The following is a 21,312-nucleotide window of genomic DNA, read 5'->3' as shown; positions in this document are numbered from 1 at the left end:
TGTATACTTCTTGTATGTATACAGATTTAACTGCAAAAATAAAGAAAAATAAATTACAAAACAAGTCTAGTTAGAACAGGTGTTTACTGCCATCTAATGTTTGATATCAATACAACACTCTTTTATCAGGGTGGGGTGGGAAGACAGGTGAGCTTAAACCGAAAGTACATTTGTTCTTATTCAGGTTCCATTTTGAGAGGATAGAGAAAAAATTATCGTGAGAGAAGAAAATAATAAAGTAAGTAATCTCCTTCAAATGTTAATATTTGGTTCTGTTGACAACCAAACACAATTTAACATCACTAAATATCATTACATTTGTATGGTCTATTTTTAGTTTAATTCTGTGTTTAATTTAAGCAATAGCTGTTGATGACAATAGCTGCAAATGCTATATAGGCCTAAATAGCATGATTGATGATATACAGCATGAGTGATAAAGTATGGTCACATTTAATTTGCTTTGCTAAACCTACTCTTTGTGGAATGACTTTGATAGCTACAGTAAATATTTTTGTTATTAAATGGAGATCTCTCAACAATCATTCTCACGATAGCACATTGGTAATAGTCAGTGACAAATATTACAGTTAAGCAGGGCTTGGTTAAAACTGGATGGGAGACCAAAGGGTATCTGATGTGGATATTACGTTGAAGATCTAACATTGTTTTAAAGGTACAAATTGAAAATATTTTATACAAGGTTTGTCTGTGTTCAAAATACGCTCAATATGCCTTAGCTAGTCCTTTTGTTCCATCCGTCACACATGCGGTGACCTCACCTGGCTTAAATGGTGCCTCTAGAGACAAAACCTCTCATCGTCACTCAACGCCTAGGTTTTCCAGGAGTTTTTGTGAGTGGTCAGGCAGGGAACAATAACACTAGAGATGCGCGTCCACGAGATGACTCCATGTTTTTCTTTCAGTCTTTGAATGAATACAATGTCGCCCGGTTGGAATATTATCGCTATTTTACGAGAAAAATAGCATAAAAATTGATTTTAAACAGCGTTTGACATGCTTCGAAGTACGGTAATGGAATATTTTGCATTTTTTTGTCACGAAATGCGCCCGCGCATCACCCTTCGGATAGTGACCTCAACGCACGAACAAAACGGAGCTATTTCAATATAACTATGGATTATTTGGAACCAAAACAACATTTGTTGTTGAAGTAGAAGTCCTGGGAGTGCATTCTGAAGAAGAACAGCAAAGGTAATCCAATTTTTCTTATAGTAATTCTGAGTTTAGTCAGCACCAAACTTGGTGGGTGTCAAATTAGCTAGCCTGTGATGGCCGAGCTATCTACTCAGAATATTGCAAAATGTGCTTTCGCCGAAAAGCTATTTTAAAATCTGACACCGCGATTGCATAAAGGAGTTCTGTATCTATAATTCTTAAAATGATTGTTATGTATTTTGTCAACGTTTATCGTGAGTAATGTAGTAAATTCGCCGGAAGTTTGCGGTGGGTATGCTAGTTCTGAACATCACATGCTAATGTAAAAAGCTGTTTTTTGATATAAATATGAACTTGATTGAACAAAACATGCATGTATTATATAACATAATGTCCTAGGAGTGTCATCTGATGAAGATCATCAAAGGTTAGTGCTGCATTTAGCTGTGGTTTTGGTTTTTGTGACATATGCTTGCTTTGAAAATGGCTGTGTGATTATTTTTGGCAGGGTACTCTCCTGACATAATCTAATGTTTTGCTTTCGCTGTAAAGCCTTTTTGAAATCTGACAATGTGGTTAGATTAACGAGAGTCTTGTCTTTAAAATGGTGTAAAATAGTTGATTGTTTGAGAAAATTGAATTGTGGTATTTTAGTTGGTTTTGTATTTCGCATTGTGCGATGCCATTGGCTATTGGCTAGGGGTTCCGCAGGCGGAACGGCGTTCCACTAGCAGAACGTCTGTCCTTAACAGGTTTTAACAAACCAGCTGTCCTACAATCTAAACTAGATGCCCTCAATCTCACACAAATTATCAATGAACCTACCAGGTACAACCCTAAATCCGTAACCATGGGCACCCTCTTAGATATCATCCTGACCAACTTGCCCTCTAAATACACGTCTGCTGTCTTCAACCAGGATCTCAGCGATCACTGCCTCATTGCTTGCGTGCGTAATGGGTCCGTGGTCTACTGACCACTCCTCATCACTGTCAAACGCTCCCTAAAACACTTCAGCGAGCAGGCCTTTCAAATCGACTTGGCCCAGGTATCCTGGAAGGATATTGACCACATCCCGTCAGTAGAAGATGCCTGGTTACTCTTCAAAAGTGCTTTCCTCGCCATCTTAAATAATCATGCCCCATTAAGAACTAAGACCAACAGCCCTTGGTTCATCCCAGACTTGAATGCCCTTGACCAGCACAAAAACATCCTGTGGCATTTTGCATTAGCATCGAATAGCCCCCGCGATATGCAACTTTTCAGGGAAGTCAGGAACCAATATACTCAGTCAGTTAGGAAAGCTAAGGCTAGCTTTTTCAAACAGAAATTTGCATCCTGTAGCACTAATTCCCAAAAGTTTTGGGACACTGTAAAGTCCATGGAGAATAAGAGCACCTCCTCCCAGATGCCCACTGCACTGAGGATAGGAAACACTGTCATCACCGATAAATCCACAATAATCGGTAGTTTCAAAAAGCATTTTTCTAAGGCCTGCCACGCTTCCCACCTGGCTACCCCTACCCCGGCCATAATCTCAGCACCCCCTGCAGTAACTTGCCCAAGCCCCCTCCGCTTCTCTTTCACCCAAATCCAGACAGCTGATGTTCTGAAAGAGCTGCAAAATCTGGATCCCTACAAATCAGCCGAGCTAGACAATCTGGACCCTCTCTTTCTAAAATTATCAGCCAAAATTGTTGCAACCCCTGTTACTAGCCTGTTCAAACTCTCTTTCTTATCGTATGAGATCCCCAAAGATTGGAAAGCTGCCGCAGTCATCCCCCTCTTCAATGGGGGAGACACTCTAGACCCAAACTGTTATAGACCTTTCCTTCCAGTTCTCTGCTGCCAATGACTGGAACGAATTTCAAAAATCTCTGAAGCTGGAGTCTTATAACTTCCTCTCTAACTTTAAGCATCAGCTGTCAGAGCAGCTTATCGATCACTGTACCTGTACACAGCCAATCTGTAAATAGCACACACAACTCCTCATCCCCATATTATTACTTACCCTCTTGCTCTTTTGCACCCCAGTATCTCTACTTGCACATCATCATCTGCACATATATCACTCCAGTGTTAATGCTAAATTGTAATTATTTTGCCACTATGGCCTATTTATTACCTTACCTCCCTACTCTTCTACATTTGCACACACTGTACATAGATTTTTCTATTGTGTTATTGACTGTACGTTGGTTTATGTGTAACTCTGTGTTGCTTTATCTTGGCCAGGTCCAAATTGTAAATGAGAACTTGTTCTCAACTGGCCTACCTGGTTAAATAAAGGTGAAATAAACATTTAAATTACATTTAAAAAAATAAAAAAACATTGAAACAACATTGATTCAACCAGTTTGCGCCCAATGGGTGATTAGTAGTGGTAGAACTGCTATCTGCTTAGTTACTGACAGATATCAATTTTCAAAGAGGAAATAAATCAGTCTTATCAGTAAACATCTGGTAAAATGGTGGAGAAGCTTTGAAATAATAGAGTTTTATGCTCATGGAAACCCACAGGTGTGCAAAGCTGTCATCAAGGCAAAGGGTGGCAACTTTGAACAATCTCAAATATAAAACATAATTCCATATGTGTTATTTTATTCTACAATGTAGAAAGTAGTACAAATAAAGAAAAACCCGTGAATGAGTAGGTGTGTCCAAACTTTTGACTGATACCGTAAGTGTTCAGACACTTTATTCAGTGCTTTTTGAAGCACCTTTGGCAGCGATTACAGCCTTGAGTCTTCTTGGGTATGATGCTACAGGCTTGGCACACCTGTATTTGGGGAGTTTCTTTCATTCTTCTCTGCAGATCCTCAGAAGCTCTGTCAGGTTGGATGGGGACCGTCGCTGCACAGCTATTTTCTAGTCTCTCCAGAGATGTTTGATCAGGTTCAAGTCCGGGCTCTGGTGGGCCACACAGGGACATTCAGAGACTTGTTCCCAGTCTGAGGTCTTGAGTGCTCTGGAGCAGGTTTTCATCAAGGAACTCTCTGTACTTTGCTCAGTTCCTCTTTCCCTTGATCCTGACTAGTCTCCCAGTCCCTGCCGCTGAAAAACATCCCCACAGCATGATGCCACTACCATGCTTCACCGTAGGGATGGTGCCAGGTTTCCCCCAGACATGACGCTTGGCATTCATGCCAAAGAGTTCAATCTTGGATTCATCAGACCAGATAATCTTGTTCCTCAGGGTCTGAGAGTCCTTTAGGTGCCTTTTGGCAAACTCCAAGTGGGCTGTCATGTGCCTTTTACTGAGGAGAGGCTTCCGTCTGGCTACTCTACCATAAATGCCTGGTTGGTGGAGGGCTGCAGAGATGGTTGTCCTTCTGGGAGTTTCTCCCATCTCCACAGAGGGACTCTGGAGCTCTGTCAGAGTGACCATCAGGTTCTTGGTCACCTTCCTGACCAAGGCCGTTCTTCCACGATTGCTCAGTTTGGCTGGGCGGCCAGCTCTACAAAGAGTCTTGGTGGTCCCAAACTTCTTCCATTTAAGAATGTTGGAGGCCACTGTGTTCTTGGGGACCTTCAAAAATGCAGACATTTTTTGGTACCCTTCCCCAGATCTGTGCCCCGACACAATCCTGTCTCGGAGCTCTATGGATGATTCCTTCGACCTCTTGGCTTGGTTTTTGCTCTGACGTGCTCTGTCAACTGTTGGACCTTATATAGACAGGTGTGTGCCTTTCCAAATCATGTCCAATCAATTAAACTTACCACTGGTGGACTCCAATCAAGTTGTAGAAACATCTCAAGGATGATCAGTGGAAACAGGAAGTACCTGAGCTCAATTTTGAGTCTCATAGCAAAGGGTCTGAATACTAATGTAAATAAGGTATTTCTGTTTTTTATATATAAAACATTTGCAAATATTTCTAAAAACATGTTTTCGCTTTGTCATTATGTGGTATTGTGTGTATATTGATGAGGATTTTTATTTTATTTTATCAATTTATTTTAGAATAATGCTGTAACGTAACAAAATGTGGAAAAAGTGTAGGGGTCTAAATACTTTCCGAAGGCACTGTACAGTATATAGATTCGTGCATTCTCATGCAATTGGAACAGAGAAAATAGAGTACAGTATTTCAGATGAAAGGGATACTTCGGGATTTTGGCACTGAGGCCCTTTATCTACTTCCCCAGAGTCAGATGTACTCTTGGATACCATTTATATCTCTCGGCAGGTAGCCTAGTGGTTAGAGTGTTGGGCCAGTAACTGAAAGATTGCTAGATCAAATCCCTGAGCTGACAAGGTAAAAATCTGTTGTTCTGTCCCTGAACAAGGCAGTTAACCCACGGTTCCTAGGCTGTCATTGTAAATAAGAATTTGTTCTTAACTGACTTGCCTAGCTAAATAAAGGTTAAATAAATAAATCAATAAATGAAGCGAGGTAGTTTCACAAGCCAATGCTAACTAGCATTAGCGCAATGACTGGAAGTCTGTGTATCTACTAGCGGAGAGAATGAATACATGGATGTTGAAGTAAGTGCTGCTACTTCAGTTTAGTTACTCAGTCTAACATTTTTTCAAAAAGGAAGTGAATCAGTTGTTCTTGGTTATCAGTAAATTGGCTGATAGTTGAAGAGCAAAAACAAAACACGATTTCTGTCCATGTTTGTTTTTATTTGATGGGTATTGGTTTGCTCAAGGTAATATGTGTCATTATTTTCTGTTTGGTTCTGATCCAGACATTGTGTCTCTGTAGTCTTTACAGTATGAGTTTTGATCCAGGAAGTGTGTGTCACTCTCCATTGTGTGTTTTCTACTGTAGGTCTGATACCTACAGAGGAGGGAAGTGGGGCACTGCCTCTAAAATGAGTCTCTCTGGGGACAGAGAGGAGGCGGGCACTGCCTCTAACATTAGTCTCTCTGGGGTACATGACACTAAAGCTACGAGGTAGGACACGTGCGTGTGTGTGTGTGTGTGTGTGTGTGTGTGTGTGTGTGCATGCGTGTGCAATTTAAAGAGTGACAAAATTGTTTCACATTTTCGTTAGGCAAAATATATTAGAGACTGAAGGTATGTCTCTGTTGTGTTAAAGCCCAATCCATCAGGAGAGACCCAACTCCCCTGTATGCAGCTGTGTGTCCATGAAATGTGACCAATCTATGGATCTACCTCTCACGTTTAAAGAGGGAAACCTTTCTACTGAAAAAAGGCAAGAAGCCATTGGACTTGGTCAATGTAAATTTGTCCAAAATGTCAACTTGGTCAATTAGTCTACAACACTCTAACCCAGAACTCAAGTCTTGTGTAACTGGTCAGATGCTGGATTAAGTTTGGGGTCCATACGTGTTAAGAGAACAGATAGAACTATAAAAGTGAACTAGAACGAAGAGAGAGAAAATGCAACAAAATATCTCTGTGTTTTTTATATTTATGTTCCATGTTGTACTTCTGATTGAAGAATGAGGGGTTTTGTGCTTTTGTCAGGATCGAACATCCGAGACCAGCCTCCCCTGTACCCAGCTGTGTGTCCATGAAGAGTGACAAATCTATGAATCCACCTATCATGTTCAGAGAAGAAGTTTCCATTGAACAACGGTGTGTTTTATTAATAGAACATACAGAAGACGGAGAATGAACGTGACATTTTCTATTTCATACTGATTGTCCTTTTCCTTGATGTTTCCTGCCAACCAGATGAGTCTCTGTGAGTACAACAAACTGACTGGTTTCTTTGTACTTTTGACAGGTTAAAGCAGCAGAGACTAGACTCGCCTGTACCCAGCTGCGTGTCCATGAAGAATGACCTGTCTATGGAACCACCTCTCACATTTAAAGAGGAAAACATTTCTACTGTAGAAAGGTAAGAACCAATATGACTTGGTTGATGTTAATTTGGTCAAAATGTCAACTTTGTCATTGTGTTAAAAACACTACTGATTTATTGTTGCTCATTGGAGTATTTTGCTACAGCTACTACTACCAAAGTTTTACTATATTAAAGTTGCTTTGGTCTCTTTGTATTTTTGTCAGGGTCCAGCAGGAGAGACCAGCCATCACGGCACCCAGCTGTGTGTCTATGAAGAGTGACCAGTCTATGGATCCACCTTTTAGGTTCAGAGATGGAGTTGTTTCCTTTGAACAAATGTGAGATATCATTGTTTTACAGATTCATGTAATGATATACTGAGAGTACGAGTCTTGACCACATCACATCGTTGCAATTATTTAATGCATACCCTCTTATGTATTATTGCTTCTGTGTGCATGCTGAATGTACAGATGTAAGCTCATGTTTTGTCCACAGAGACCAACAGGAGATATCAGAATCAGAGATTCTCAGTGGTCAGTCTACACAGACTCATCAAACAGACCTGTCCTTCATATTCAGTGTATGTGGTCCTATTATATACATTTTGTAAAGTTGATTGGTCAGTCATTCATGAATTTGTAATGTGAAATGTGTGATTTGATTCTGATATGAACTTCTTCAGCTTGTCTATTTCAGTTGCTTGAACAGAATATCATGACATTAGTGAAGAAAGAGCTGAAGAGGTTCAAGACAATGCTGAGTTCAGATCTCCATGAAGGCTTTGAGAGTCAGCGGGTGGATGAGGAAGTGGTGGATGCTGAAGATGAGAAGCAGGAGTGCAGTGCCAGAGAGGGGGCTCTGAAGATTACACTTCACGTCCTGAGGAACATGAACCAGAAGGAGCTTGCTGACACACTGGAGAAAAGTAAGAGCTGTCTGCCTTTACTGTTGATTGGTCCATTATAGGATGTAGAAAACCTGTACATAGCATTATAACTCAATTATGTGTTGTGTGCATTAATTTAACTTATAAAGAAAACATTCATGCATTTATACAGGCAGTTAAGAGGGGATATGATTACATTTGACTAATTTATAACACAATCCTATGTAGACCTGTCATCTCGATAAGTTGACTTGGCAGGTGAAAGAGGAGACTCGAGGCCATGCTGGGCCAAAGTAACAAATTTCATCCGGAATTTTTATGGATGCATGTATTTACATTCAATATGCAAGATACAAGAGCAAGTTACATCTTAGATGCAAGGGCGCAGTACCAAATGCATAGTACAAAAGGATGTTTCTTCATTCAAGTTCGTATACACATTCTCAATTATGTATATGCATCATTACAAATGCTGGTTGATAAGAAGCTGATACAACTTTCTATTAAACAATGAGAAGAACAGTGAGACTTATTGAGAGTTCTGCGACTTCTATCTCCATGGTGTCCGGACACAGAGTTTGTGCCAGTTTGTCACGAGACCTCTGAGAACTGTGTCCTGTGTGATCTGAAGTACAGAGTGATGGAAAACACCTTTTAACTTTATATATGTGTAAGCATTAAGCAGGTTACTTCATGTAAGCAAAGACACTGTATGTGGGTGATTCCTCACGGGCTGTGATTTTTTTGGTTGGTCATGAAATGTAATCCATAGAATGGTCCTTTGGAGGAAGGATTGTTGACATATATTTGATATTTGTATTTAAAAGCATATTTGAGAAAGAATGAATCAAAGTTGGCATATTTATTACATTTTGGCCCTACCCAGGAGCATTGCAATACACCATAACTGTTGATCTATATGTGGCACAAGATGTCATTTGAAACCTCATTGTGTGTTCTAAAATGAGTAAAACATTTCAATATGCAAGATGTAAATGTACATTTATTATATGATTTCGGGAAGTATGAAAATTCAAATATACCCCCTTCAATTCTTCTCATATTTTAATATGTTGTTCTGTGAACTGTGTTTAACTGACACAGAAAGTTACAGAGTGGGATCTCCGGGATTTGTTTTGTTTTGACCAAACATATGTATGTTTAACTCCATTCTTCCAATTTTGAATATCCTCTGTGCTTCTTGTTTATTCAGGTGAGCTTGCTTTGATTTGCCAACGGGAACTCAAATCTAATCTAAAGACGAAATATCAAAGTGTATTTGAGGGTATTGCTAAGCAAGGGAACCCAACACTACTCAATAAGATCTACACAGAGCTCTACATCACAAAGGGTGGAAATGGAGAGGTCAATAATGAACATGAGGTAAGACAAATAGAGACAACAACCAGGAAACAAGCAAGACCAGAGACGGCAATCAAATGTAAGGACATCTTCAAACCCTTACCTGGACAAGACACACCTATCAGAACTGTGCTGACGAAGGGAGTTGCTGGCATTGGAAAAACAGTCTCTGTGCAGAAGTTCATTCTGGACTGGGCTGAAGGAAAAGCAAATCAGGATGTCCAATTCGTATTTTCACTTCCTTTTCGGGAGCTGAATTTGATGAAAGGGGAAAAACACAGTTTGTTTGAACTTCTCAATCACTTCTCAATGGAAACAAAAGAATCAAGAATCTCCAACTATGACAAGTACAAAGTTCTGTTCATCTTTGATGGTCTGGATGAGTGCCGACTGCCCCTAGACTTCAAGAGGAACAAGAGCTGTTGTGATGTCACAGAGTCAACCTCAGTGGATATGCTGCTGACAAACCTCATCAAGGGAAATCTGCTGCCCTCTGCTCTTCTCTGGATAACTACTCGACCTGCAGCAGCCAATCAGATCCCTTCAGGATGTGTTGACCAGGTTACAGAGGTGCGAGGGTTTAATGATCCACAAAAAGAGGAGTACTTTAGAAAGAGATTTAGTGATGAGAACCTGGCCAGTAGAATCATCTCACACATGAAGTCATCAAGGAGCCTCTACATTATGTGCCACATACCAGTCTTCTGTTGGATCTCGGCCACAGTTTTGGAGAAAATGGGTGAAGAAGGGAGAGAGTTGCCCCAGACTCTAACTGAGATGTGCACACACTTCCTGGTATTTCAGATCAAACAGACAAATGAAAAGTATCTTGCGAAAGAAGAGACAAGTCCACACTGGAATAAAACAAGCATTCTGTCACTGGGAAAACTGGCTTTTCAACAGCTTGTGAAAGGCAATCTAATTTTCTATGAAGAAGACCTGAAAGAGTGTGGCATTGATGTCAGTGAAGCCTCAGTGTACTCAGGATTGTGCACACAGATTTTCAGAGAGGAGTGTGTGCTGTACCAGGACAAGGTGTTCTGCTTTGTGCATCTGAGCATTCAGGAGTTTCTGGCTGCTGTATATGTGTTTCTCAGATTCAGCAATGACAATGAGAATCTAATAGCCAAACCACAGTTCATCTTCAAAACATTTCTGTTCAGAAACATACCGGTACCTGCAATTGACTTCCACAAGAGTGCTGTGGATAAAGCCTTGGAGAGTGAGGGTGGACACCTTGATCTTTTCCTCCGCTTCCTTCTGGGCCTCTCACTGGAGTCAAATCATAAGCACTTACGAGGTCTACTGACAAAGACAAGAAGCAGCCCACAGAGCCATGAAGAAACAGTCATGTACATCAAGGAGAAGATCAGGGAGAATCCCTCTCCAGAGAGGTGCATCAATCTGTTCCACTGTCTGAAAGAACTGAATGACCATTCTCTAGTGAAGGAGATCCAAAGCTACCTGAGCTCAGGAAATGTCTCCAATGAAAAACTCTCACCTGCACTGTGGTCAGCTTTGGCCTTTGTGTTGATGACTTCAGAAGAGGAGCTGGAGGTGTTTGACCTGAAGAAATACTCCAAATCAGAGGAAGGTCTTCTGAGGCTGCTGCCAGTGGTCAAAGCCTCCAGAGCAGCCCTGTGAGTACATATTGGTACAATGACATTTAAGTATTAATCATAAAATATTCTATTTAGAAAAAAATATGCACTATTGAACAACCTATGGAATAATACATTGATGTTCGCATCAGTGTAACAATATGACCATACAATTCTAGGAGACGGAAGATGAATCTATATGTCGAGAGAATAACCCAAATGCCTTTCTACTTCTACACTACTCATGTAAAATTAACACTGTCGATGTGAAATTATGACGATCTCTCTGTCAGGCTGTCAGACTGTGGAATCACAGAGGAAGGTTGTGCTTCTCTGGCCTCAGCCCTGAAGTCAAACCCCTCACACCTGAGAGAACTGGATCTGAGTAACAATGACCTGAATGATTCAGGAGTGAAGATGCTCTCTGCTGGACTGCAGAATCCACAATGTAAACTGGAGACTCTGAGGTCAGTATTCATATTTTTAGTCAATATGTGATAACTGTTCACTGGATCCACATGTGTTTACCAGGCTTAAATTTTTAATTTGTCTCTATGCTCCAGCATTTTGGATTTAAGATATTAGGCAACAGTACAGAATAACACTTTCTTTTAGGGGCATTTCAGACATATCTATCTTACCATTTAGGCATAAAATAACTTTATTATGTATCTCCTCCCATTTGAAGATGTCATAAGTATTTGGACAAATTCACATTTGGTATATTAAAGTAGTCAAAAGTGTAGTATTTAATCTCATATTCCTTGCACTTGGTGATTATATCAAGCTTGTGACTACAAACTTGTTGGATGCATTTGCAGTTTGTTTTGGTTGTGTTTTGGATTATGTTTTGCCGAATAGAAACCGAATGGTGAATAATGTCTTGTGTCACTTTTATTGTGATTAAGAATGTAAGATGTTCTGAACACTTCTACATTCATGTGGATGCTACCATGATTATGGATAAACATGAATGAATAATGATTAATGATGTATGACAAAGTTACAGAGGCACAAATGTCTGAGGTTAGCATGTTTTGTTTTTATTTTTTATTTCACCTTTATTTAACCAGGTAGGCAAGTTGAGAACAAGTTCTCATTTACATCTGCAACCTGGCCAAGATAAAGCAAAGCAGTTCGACACATACAACAACACAGAGTTACACATGGAGTAAAACAACATACAGTCAATAATACAGTAGAAAAATAAGTCTATATACAATGTGAGCAAATGAGGTGAGATAAGGGAGGTAAAGGCAATAAATAGGCCATAGTGGCAAAGTAAATACAATATAGCAGTTAAAACAATGGAATGTTTTGGAATGGTTTAAGCCTCTGTAACTTCTCACTCATTATTATTCATGATTCATTCATGATTCTTCTAAATCATGACGTTATTTGAATTCCTTTAGTTAGTGTTAAGAAACAAATTTACTCCATTCATCATTCAGTTTGGTAAAACATAACCCAAAACACAACCGAAACAAACTGCAAATGCATCCAATGAGTTTGTATAGTCACAAGCTAAACTTTTGACTACTTTAATACATACTACAAGTTCATTTGTCCAATACTTACAGTGGCTTGTGAAGGTAATCACACCCCTTGGCATTTTTCCTATTTTGTTACCTTACAACCTGGAATTAAAATGGATTTTTTGGGGGTTTGTATCATTTGATTTACACAACATGCCTACCACTTTGAAGATGATAAATATTTTTTATTGTGAAACAAACAAGAAATAAGACAAAAAAACAGAACTTGAACGTGCATAACTATTCAACCCCCCCCCCCCCCAAAAAAAAAGTAAATACTTTTTAGAGCCACCTTTTGCAGCAATTACAGCTGCAAGTCTCTTGGGGTATGTCTCTATAAGCTTGGCACATCTAGCCACTAGGATTTTTACCCATTCTTCAAGGCAAAACTGCTCCAGCTCCTTTAAGTTGTATGGGTTCCGCTGGTGAATAGCAATCTTTAAGTCATACCACAGATTCTCAATTGGATTTAGGTCTGGGCTTTGACTAGGCCATTCCAAGACATTTAAATGTTAAACCTTAAACCGCTTGAGTGTTGCTTTAGCAGTATGCTTAGGGTTATTGTCTTGCTGGAAGGTAAACCTCCGTCCCAGTCTCAAATCTCTGGAAGACTGAAACAGGTTTCCCTGAAGACTTTCCCTGTATTTAGCGCCATCCATCATTCCTTCAATTCTGACCAGTTTCCCAGTCCCTGCCAATGAAAAACATCCCCACAGCATGATGCTGCCACCACCATGCTTCACTGTGAGGATGGTGTTCTCGAGGTGATGAGAGGTGTTGGGTTTGCGCATGGCTAAAAAGCTCAATTTTAGTCTCATCTGACCAGAGTACCTTCTTCTATATGTTTGGGGAGTCTCCCACATGCCTTTTAGCGAACACCAAACATGTTTGCTTATTTTTTCTTTAAGCAATGGCTTTTTTTCTGGCCACTCTTCCATAAAGCCCAACTCTGTGGAATGTACGGCTTAAAGTGGTCCTATGGACATATACTCCAATTTCCGCTGTGGAGCTTTGCAACTCCTTCAGGGTTATCTTTGTTCTCTTTGTTGCCTCTCTGATTAATGTCTGGTCCATGAGTTTTGGTGGGCGGCCCTCTCTTGGTAGGTTTGTTGTGATGCCATATTCTTTAACATTTTTTCTAATGGATTTAATGGTGCTCTGTGGGATGTTCAACGTTTCGGATATGTTTTTATAACTCAACCCTGATCTGTACTTCTCAAAACCTTTGTCCCTGACCTGTTTGGAGAGCTCATTGGTCTTCATGGTGCCACTTGCTTGGTGATGCCCCTTGCTTAGTGGTGCTGCAGACTTTGGGGACTTTCAGAACAGGTGTATATATACTGAGATCATGTGACACTTAAATAAAGTCCACCTGTGTGCAATTTAACTGATTATGTGACTTCTTGAAGGTAATTGGTTGCACCAGATCTTATTTAGAGGGCTTCATAGCAAAGGGGGTGAATACATATGCATGTCCCCAAAACCAGAACAAATTCAAGAAAACGTACAGTATTATATAGAGCCCTTATTGCATGGAACTTCCTTCCATCTCATATTGCTCAAATAAACAGCAAACCTGGTTTCAAAAACAGATAAAGCAACACCTCGTGGCACAATGCCTCTCCCCTATTTGACCCAGATAGTTTGTGTGTATGCATTGATATGTAGGCTACGTGTGCCTTTTAAAAAATGTATGTAGTTATGTCCTTGAGCTGTTCTTGTTACAGTTTACATTTGACATTTTAGTCATTTAGCAGACGCTCTTATCCAGAGCGACTTACAGTAGTGAATACATACATTTCATACATTTTTTTCCCGCCGTACTGTTCTGTATTATGTCATTCTGTATTATGTTTCATGTATTGTGTGGACCCCAGGAAGAGTAGCTGCTGTTTTTGCAACAGCTAATGGGGATCCTAATAAAATACCACATACCAATACCACTATTCCATTTGTTATTTTTTTGAATTTTTTGAAACAAGTAATTTTTTTCATTTCACTTCACCAATTTGGACTATTTTGTGTATGTTCATTACATGAAATCCAAATAAAAATCTATTTAAATTACAGGTTGTAATGCAACAAAATAGGAAAAACACCAAGGGGGATGAATACTTTTGCAAGGCTCTGTACAGTATGACTTCTTCAAATGGGCGGACTAGATACATAAAGTGCTTTCATTGCTAAATGGTAAAACAGATATGTATGAAAATATCGTAAAATAAAAGGTGACATTCTGTACTGTCGCCTCGTATTAAACTTTTTATCTCAAATTCAAAATGCTGGAGTACAGAGCCTAGCTTCACTGTTCAAATCCATATAGTGTGGACTGTTAACTCCAGGGCTGCACAACCCTCTTCCTGGAGATCTACCATCCTGTGGGTTTTCAGTCCAACCCTAATTTAACACCTTATTAGCTGCTCAACAAGACTAGCTGAATCAGATACGCTAAATTAGGTTTGGACTGAAAACCTACAGGACAGTAGATCTCCAGGAAGAGGGTTGGGCAGCCCTGGTTTACTCAATACAATCTAAATCTGATACCTCACCTTCTTTCTTTTGACTGATACTGCTTTTTAAATTTGTCTGGTCAGTCTACTCAAATATTTGTAATATACATTTTTCTCTCTACAAGCAATACTTCAATAATTGTACATTTTTAATAATGATACATCCATATATTAATATGGAAGGTTATGGAAGAATATGGAAGGTTTAGGGACAGTGATATATCTGAAAAGGTTGAAAACAATATAATGCCACTTCACCACCAAAAAATACCAAAGTGATTTTGAAATGATTTAAAACTATTTGCAGGCTGTCAGGCTGTCTGATCACGGAGGAAGGCTGTGCTTCTCTGGTCTCAGCTCTGAGGTTAAACCCCTCACACCTGAGAGAGCTTGACCTGAGCTACAATCACCCAGGAGACTCAGGAGTCAGACTGCTCTCTGCTCGACTGGAGGATCCACACTGCAGACTGGAGAGACTCAAGTATGTAGAGGATTTCTGTCAATCCATGTTCATATCAGACTTGTTTGAGTTATCAGGCTAGTTATCATAATTTACTGTAAGCCAAAGACTCTTACCACCACTTGGAAGCAGTTATATGTTGACCGTGTGTGTGTGTGCGTGTGTGTGTGTGTGTGTGTGTGTGTGTGTGTGTGTGTGTGTGTGTGTGTGTGTGTGTGTGTGTACGTGTGTGTGTGTGTGTGTGTGTGTGTGTGTGTGTGTGTGTGTGTGTGTGTGTACGTGTATCACTCAATGACTGTCTGTTCTTCTGCTCACCCCTACAGTGTGGAACATGGTGGAGAACACACAATGAAACCTGGGCTTAGAAAATGTGAGTGTTAACTGCTGTGAAGAATATGCCTATAAATAAATCTTAGTTTTCGCAACTCTCAAACTCTACAAAACTCAAAACAGGTCATCAAGAAGGAAGGTGTTTCAAAACACTAAGCACAGTTCAATTGACAACACAAAATCATATTCACTTTTACACCAAACAGTATTTCATCTAGAAATACATGTTTCACATTGCAATACATGTTCATATAAAGTAATTGCCTTTCACAATTAAATGTGCACATTACTTTTAATATGATTCTCTTCTCTTTTTGTTAAAATACATTTTACTATTACTTAATCTGACTGCTCTTAATTGATGATCCCTTAAACGTTTGGTAAACCTATAGATTTTACATGGGCAGTGCAAGTGTATTGCCTAATGCGAAAATAGTGTAATGTAATGTAATGATATGTACAGTACTGAAGCATACTACATTCAAAGGGCAATTTTTAAACATGTATCTTACATTTTGTTCTATAGGATTAACTGGTTGTTAAAATAACTAAATTGAGAGGATATCATTATGTTATGTTTTGGTGATTAAACTAATGTACTCATTATATTTGACAGTAAATTTATATTTTGGATCAATTGTTGTGTGGTGAAAGATGTCTACAATAAAATGAATGCACATTGAAAGGTTTTAAATGTAAGACTGGCTTTGTTACAAGTGTTACTAGTTTAGACATTGAGAATACGTCATTGAGAGTGAGAAAAATGTGTTTGTGTTAGAAGTGTGTGTGTGTACGTGTTCATGTGTGCAACCATGTTTGAGTGTGTGTAATTACTGGGAATAAGTGTGTTTTACATTACCATACAGTATAACATATGATCGTTCAACACGTCTCAAGTTACCCTGACTGTGCCTTTTTAATACCTAGAAACATCGACTTTAAATGTATGAATAAGTGAAAAGTGAGTTAACATTCTAATGTGAATGATGATCATTTGTAATATTGTGTCTTGTTCCCATCCCTCAGATGCGTTTGAGCTCACACTGGACCCAAACACATCACACAGAAACCTCTCTTGGTCTGAGGTGAATAGAAAGCTGGCATGTGGGAATGGGAGTCAGCCGTATCCTGATCACCCAGAGAGATTTCAGGACCATCCACAGGTGCTGTGTAGAGAGGGTCTGTCTGGGCGCTGTTACTGGGAGGTAGAGTGGAGTGGGAAATGGGCTATGATAGGAGTTGCATATAAAGGAATCAGCAGGAGAGGACAACATAATGACTGTGTGCTTGGAGCCAATGACAAGTCCTGGTGTCTGTTCTGCTCTGATAAAGGTTACACTGCCAAGCACAATAATGAGAGAACATTCACCTCCTCCGGCTCTCACAGAGTAGGAGTATATCTGGACTGGGTGGCCGGCACGCTGTCCTTCTACATGTATGGTACCTTCTCTGATACACTGATCCACCTGCACACATTCCACACCACATTCACTGAGCCCCTGTATCCTGGGTTTGGGGTCAGTTGGTCCAAATCCTCAGTTTCTCTGTGTCAGATAGCCTACTGAAGTCACACTCCTATTGAAACACAACTGGGTGACATGATGGGTTATGCTTCACTCAAATATAAAAAATAAATAAAGCCCTTTTGTGAGAAAAAAATACTCATTCTGATTGGCTGGGCCTTGCTCCCCAGTGGGTGGGCCTATGCCCTCCAGGCCTACTGCTAGCTGTGCCCCTGCCCAGTCATGTGAAATCCATAGATTAGGGCTTATGGATTTATTTCAATTGGCTGATTTCCTTATATCATCTGTAACTCAGTAAAATCATTGAAATTGTTGCATGTTGTGTGGTTTTTTTTTTTTTACATATAGTACATATTTTTTGAAATTCGTATGATGTTACGAATTTAATTCGTACAATATGTTGCGAATTTGTTGTGCTTACGATCCTGGACTGCATCTTTAACAGATGATTATTAGATATGTAAATAGATGACAGAATGTGTTTGTTGACCGTAGCCTGTTTGTAAAATTGTTGACGCAACAATCCTGCTTCTGTATGAACACAATACACTGAATGTAATGTAATTGTCACATACTAATGAGGTTAATAAAACAGATGAAAGAAGCGATGTTCAAAATGTTGAATTTATTTGATAAGAATATGCATTTAAATTAATGGTGTTGTGTAACTACAGTACCAGTCAAATGTTTGGACACACCTACTCATTTAAGGACATTTCTTAATTTTTACTATTTTCTACATTGACATCAAAGACATCAAAACTATGAAATAACACATATGGAATCATGTAGTATCCAAAAAGGTGTTAATTAAACAAATCAAAATATACACTGCTCAAAAAAATAAAGGGAACACTTAAACAACACATCCTAGATCTGAATGAAAGAAATAATCTTATTGAATACTTTTTTCTTCACATAGTTGAATGTGCTGACAACAAAATCACACAAAAATAATCAATGGAAATCCAATTTATCAACCCATGGAGGTCTGGATTTGGAGTCACACTCAAAATTAAAGTGGAAAACCACACTACAGGCTGATCCAACTTTGATGTAATGTCCTTAAAACAAGTCAAAATGAGGCTCAGTAGTGTGTGTGGCCTCCACGTGCCTGTATGACCTCCCTACAACGCATGGGCATGCTCATGATGAGGTGGCGGATGGTCACCTGAGGGATCTCCTCCCAGACCTGGACTAAAGCATCCGCCAACTCCTGGACAGTCTGTGGTGCAACGTGGCGTTGGTGGATAGAGCGAGACATGATGTCCCAGATGTACTCAATTGGATTCAGGTCTGGGGAACGGGCGGGCCAGTCCATAGCATCAATGCCTTCCTCTTGCAGGAACTGCTGACACACTCCAGCCACATGAGGTCTAGCATTGTCTTGCATTAGGAGGAACCCAGGGCCAACCGCACCAGCATATGGTCTCACAAGGGGTCTGAGGATCTCATCTCGGTACCTAATGACAGTCAGGCTACCTCTGGCGAGCACATGGAGGGCTGTGCGGCCCACCAAAGAAATGCAACCCACGCCATGACTGACCAACCGCCAAACCGGTCGTGCTGGAGGATGTTGCAGGCAGCAGAACGTTCTCCACGGCGTCTCCAGACTCTGTCACGTGCTCAGTGTGAACCTGCTTTCATCTGTGAAGAGCACAGGGCGCCAGTGGCGAATTTGCCAATCTTGGTGTTCTCTGGCAAATGCCAAACGTCCTGCACGGTGTTGGGCTGTAAGCACAACCCCCACCTGTGGACGTCGGACCCTCATACCACCCTCGTGGAGTCTGTTTGTGACCGTTTGAGCAGACACATGCACATTTGTGGCCTGCTGGAGGTCATTTTGCAGGGCTCTGGCAGTGCTCCTCCTGCTCCTCCTTGCACAAAGGCGGAGGTAGCGGTCCTGCTGCTGGGTTGTTGCCCTCCTACGGCCTCCTCCACGTCTCCTGATGTACTGGCCTGTCTCCTGGTAGCGCCTCCATGCTCTGGACACTACGCTGACAGACACAGCAAACCTTCTTGTCACAGCTCGCATTGATGTGCCATCCTGGATGAGCTGCACTACCTGAGCCACTTGTGTGGGTTGTAGACTCCGTCTAATGCTACCACTAGAGTGAAAGCACCGCCAGCATTCAAAAGTGACCAAAACATGAGCCAGGAAGCATAGGAACTGAGAAGTGGTCTGTGGTCCCCACCTTCAGAACCACTCCTTTATTGGGGGTGTCTTGCTAATTGCCTATAATTTCCACCTGTTGTCTATTCCATTTGCACAACAGCATGTGAAATTTATTGTCAATCAGTGTTGCTTCCTAAGTGGACAGTTTGATTTCATAGAAGTGTGATTGACTTGGAGTTACATTGTGTTGTTTAAGTGTTCCCTTTATTTTTTTGAGCAGTATATTTTAGATTTTAGATTCTTCAAAGTAGCCACTCTTTGCCTTGATGACAGCTTTGCACAGTCTTGGCATTCTCTCAACCAGCTTCACAAGGAATTATTTTCCAACAGTCTTGAAGGAGTTCCCACATATGCTGCGCACTTGTTAATGGCTTTATCTTCACTCTGTGGTCCAACTCATCCCAAACCATCTCAAATGAGTTGATGTCAGATGACTGTGGAGGCCAAGTCATCTGATGCAGCACTCCATCACTCTCCTTGGTGAAATACACAGCCTGGAGGTGTGTTTTTTGTTGAAAAACAAATGATAGTACCACTAAGCGCAAACCAGATGGGAAGGCATAGCGCTGCAGAATGCTGTGGTAGCCATGTTGGTTAAGTGTGCCTTGAATTCTAAATAAATCACAGACAGTGTCACCAGCAAAGCACCCCCACACCATCACACCTCCTCCTCCATGCATCACGGAAAGAACTACACATGTGAAGCTCATCCATTCACCTACTCTGTGTCTCACAAAGACACGGTGGTTGGAACAAAAATCTCAAATTTGGACTCATCACACCAAAGGACAAATTGCCACCGGTCAAATGTCCTTTGCTCGTGTTTCTTGGCTCAAGCAAGTCTTTTCTTCTTATTGGTGTCCTTTGGTAGTGGTTTCTTTGCAGCAATTCGACCATGAAGTGCTGATTCAAGCAGTCTCCTCTGAACAGCTGATGTTGAGATGTGTCTGTTACTTGAACTCTGTGAAGCATTTACTTTGGCTCCAATCTGAGGTGCAGTTAACTTTAATTAACTTTTCCTCTGCAGCAGAGGTAACTATGGGTCTTCCTTTCTTGTGGTGGTCATCATGAGACCCAGTTTCATCATAGCTCTTGATGGATTTTGCGAGGCACTTGAAGAAACGTTCAAAGTTCTTGAAATGTTCCACTTTGCCTGACCTTCATGTCTTTAAGTAATGATGGACTTTAGTTGCTCTTTGCTTAATTGAGCTGTTCTTGCCATAATATGGACTTGGGCTTTTATCAAATAGGGCTATCTTCTGTATACCACCCCTACCTTGTCACAACACAACTGATTGGCTCAAATGCATGAAGAAGGAGAGAAATTCCACAAATTAACTTTTAACAAGGCACACCTGTTAATTGAAATGCATTCCAGGTGACTACCTCATGAAGCTGGTTGAGAGAATGCCAAAAGTGTGCAAAGCTGTCATCAAGGCAAAGTGTGGCTATTTTGAAGAATCTCAAATACAACATATATTTATTTGTTTAACACTTTATTGGTTACTAAATGATTCCATGTGTTATTTCATAGTTTGGATGTCTTCACTATTATTCTACAATGTAGAAATTGTCAAATTATAGAAAAACCCTGGAATGAGTAGGTGTGTCCAAACCTTTGACTGGTACTGTAGGTGCTGAGGAGTATTTCTGCCTGTAATAAAGCGCTTTTGTGGGGGGAAATTCATTCTGATTGGCTGGGCCTGGCTCTCCAGTGGGTGGGCCTGGCTCCCTGTGCCCTCCCAGGCCCACCCATGGCTGCACCCCTGCCCAGTCATGTGAAATCCATAGATTAGAGCCTAATTTATTTATTTCAATTGGTTGATTTTCTTATATGAACTGTAACTCAGTAAAATCATAGAAACTGTTGCATGTTGCGTTTCTATTTTTGTTCTTACATGTATTTAAAATGTTTATCACAATATACAGTACCAGTCAAAAGTTTGGACACACCTACTCATTCAAGACATCAAAACTATGAAAT

General features: G+C 40.4%; 1 protein-coding gene across 1 annotated transcript; it reads left to right on the top strand.

Annotated features, from left to right (window-relative positions):
• The first annotated feature begins 70 nt into the window (after window positions 1-70).
• LOC115173426 (NLR family CARD domain-containing protein 3) lies at window positions 71-17,260 on the top strand. Its single transcript, XM_029731480.1, has 13 exons — window positions 71-238; window positions 5,958-6,083; window positions 6,229-6,345; window positions 6,621-6,731; window positions 6,883-6,996; window positions 7,167-7,280; window positions 7,441-7,525; window positions 7,642-7,870; window positions 9,045-10,833; window positions 11,088-11,261; window positions 15,147-15,320; window positions 15,623-15,669; window positions 16,656-17,260. Exons 2-13 carry the CDS (start codon window positions 6,001-6,003, stop codon window positions 17,192-17,194), a joined length of 3,576 nt encoding a protein of 1,191 aa, XP_029587340.1. The 5' UTR covers window positions 71-238; window positions 5,958-6,000; the 3' UTR covers window positions 17,195-17,260.
• Window positions 17,261-21,312: the final 4,052 nt, after the last annotated feature.

This window comes from Salmo trutta, chromosome 34 (assembly GCF_901001165.1).
Source record: "Salmo trutta chromosome 34, fSalTru1.1, whole genome shotgun sequence".
In the NCBI taxonomy this organism is placed as follows: domain Eukaryota; kingdom Metazoa; phylum Chordata; class Actinopteri; order Salmoniformes; family Salmonidae; genus Salmo; species Salmo trutta.
This window is presented reverse-complemented; position numbering and strand designations above follow the sequence as displayed.

Bases quoted from the DNA above. Each gene is read 5' to 3' on its own strand.
- LOC115173426 (XM_029731480.1), top strand. From the start codon at position 6,001: ATGAGTCTCTCTGGGGACAGAGAGGAGGCGGGCACTGCCTCTAACATT. The intron at 6,997-7,166 runs GTAAGAACCAAT...TATTTTTGTCAG, and splicing joins AACATTTCTACTGTAGAAAG to GGTCCAGCAGGAGAGACCAG. The intron at 7,526-7,641 runs GTATGTGGTCCT...TGTCTATTTCAG, and splicing joins ACCTGTCCTTCATATTCAGT to TTGCTTGAACAGAATATCAT.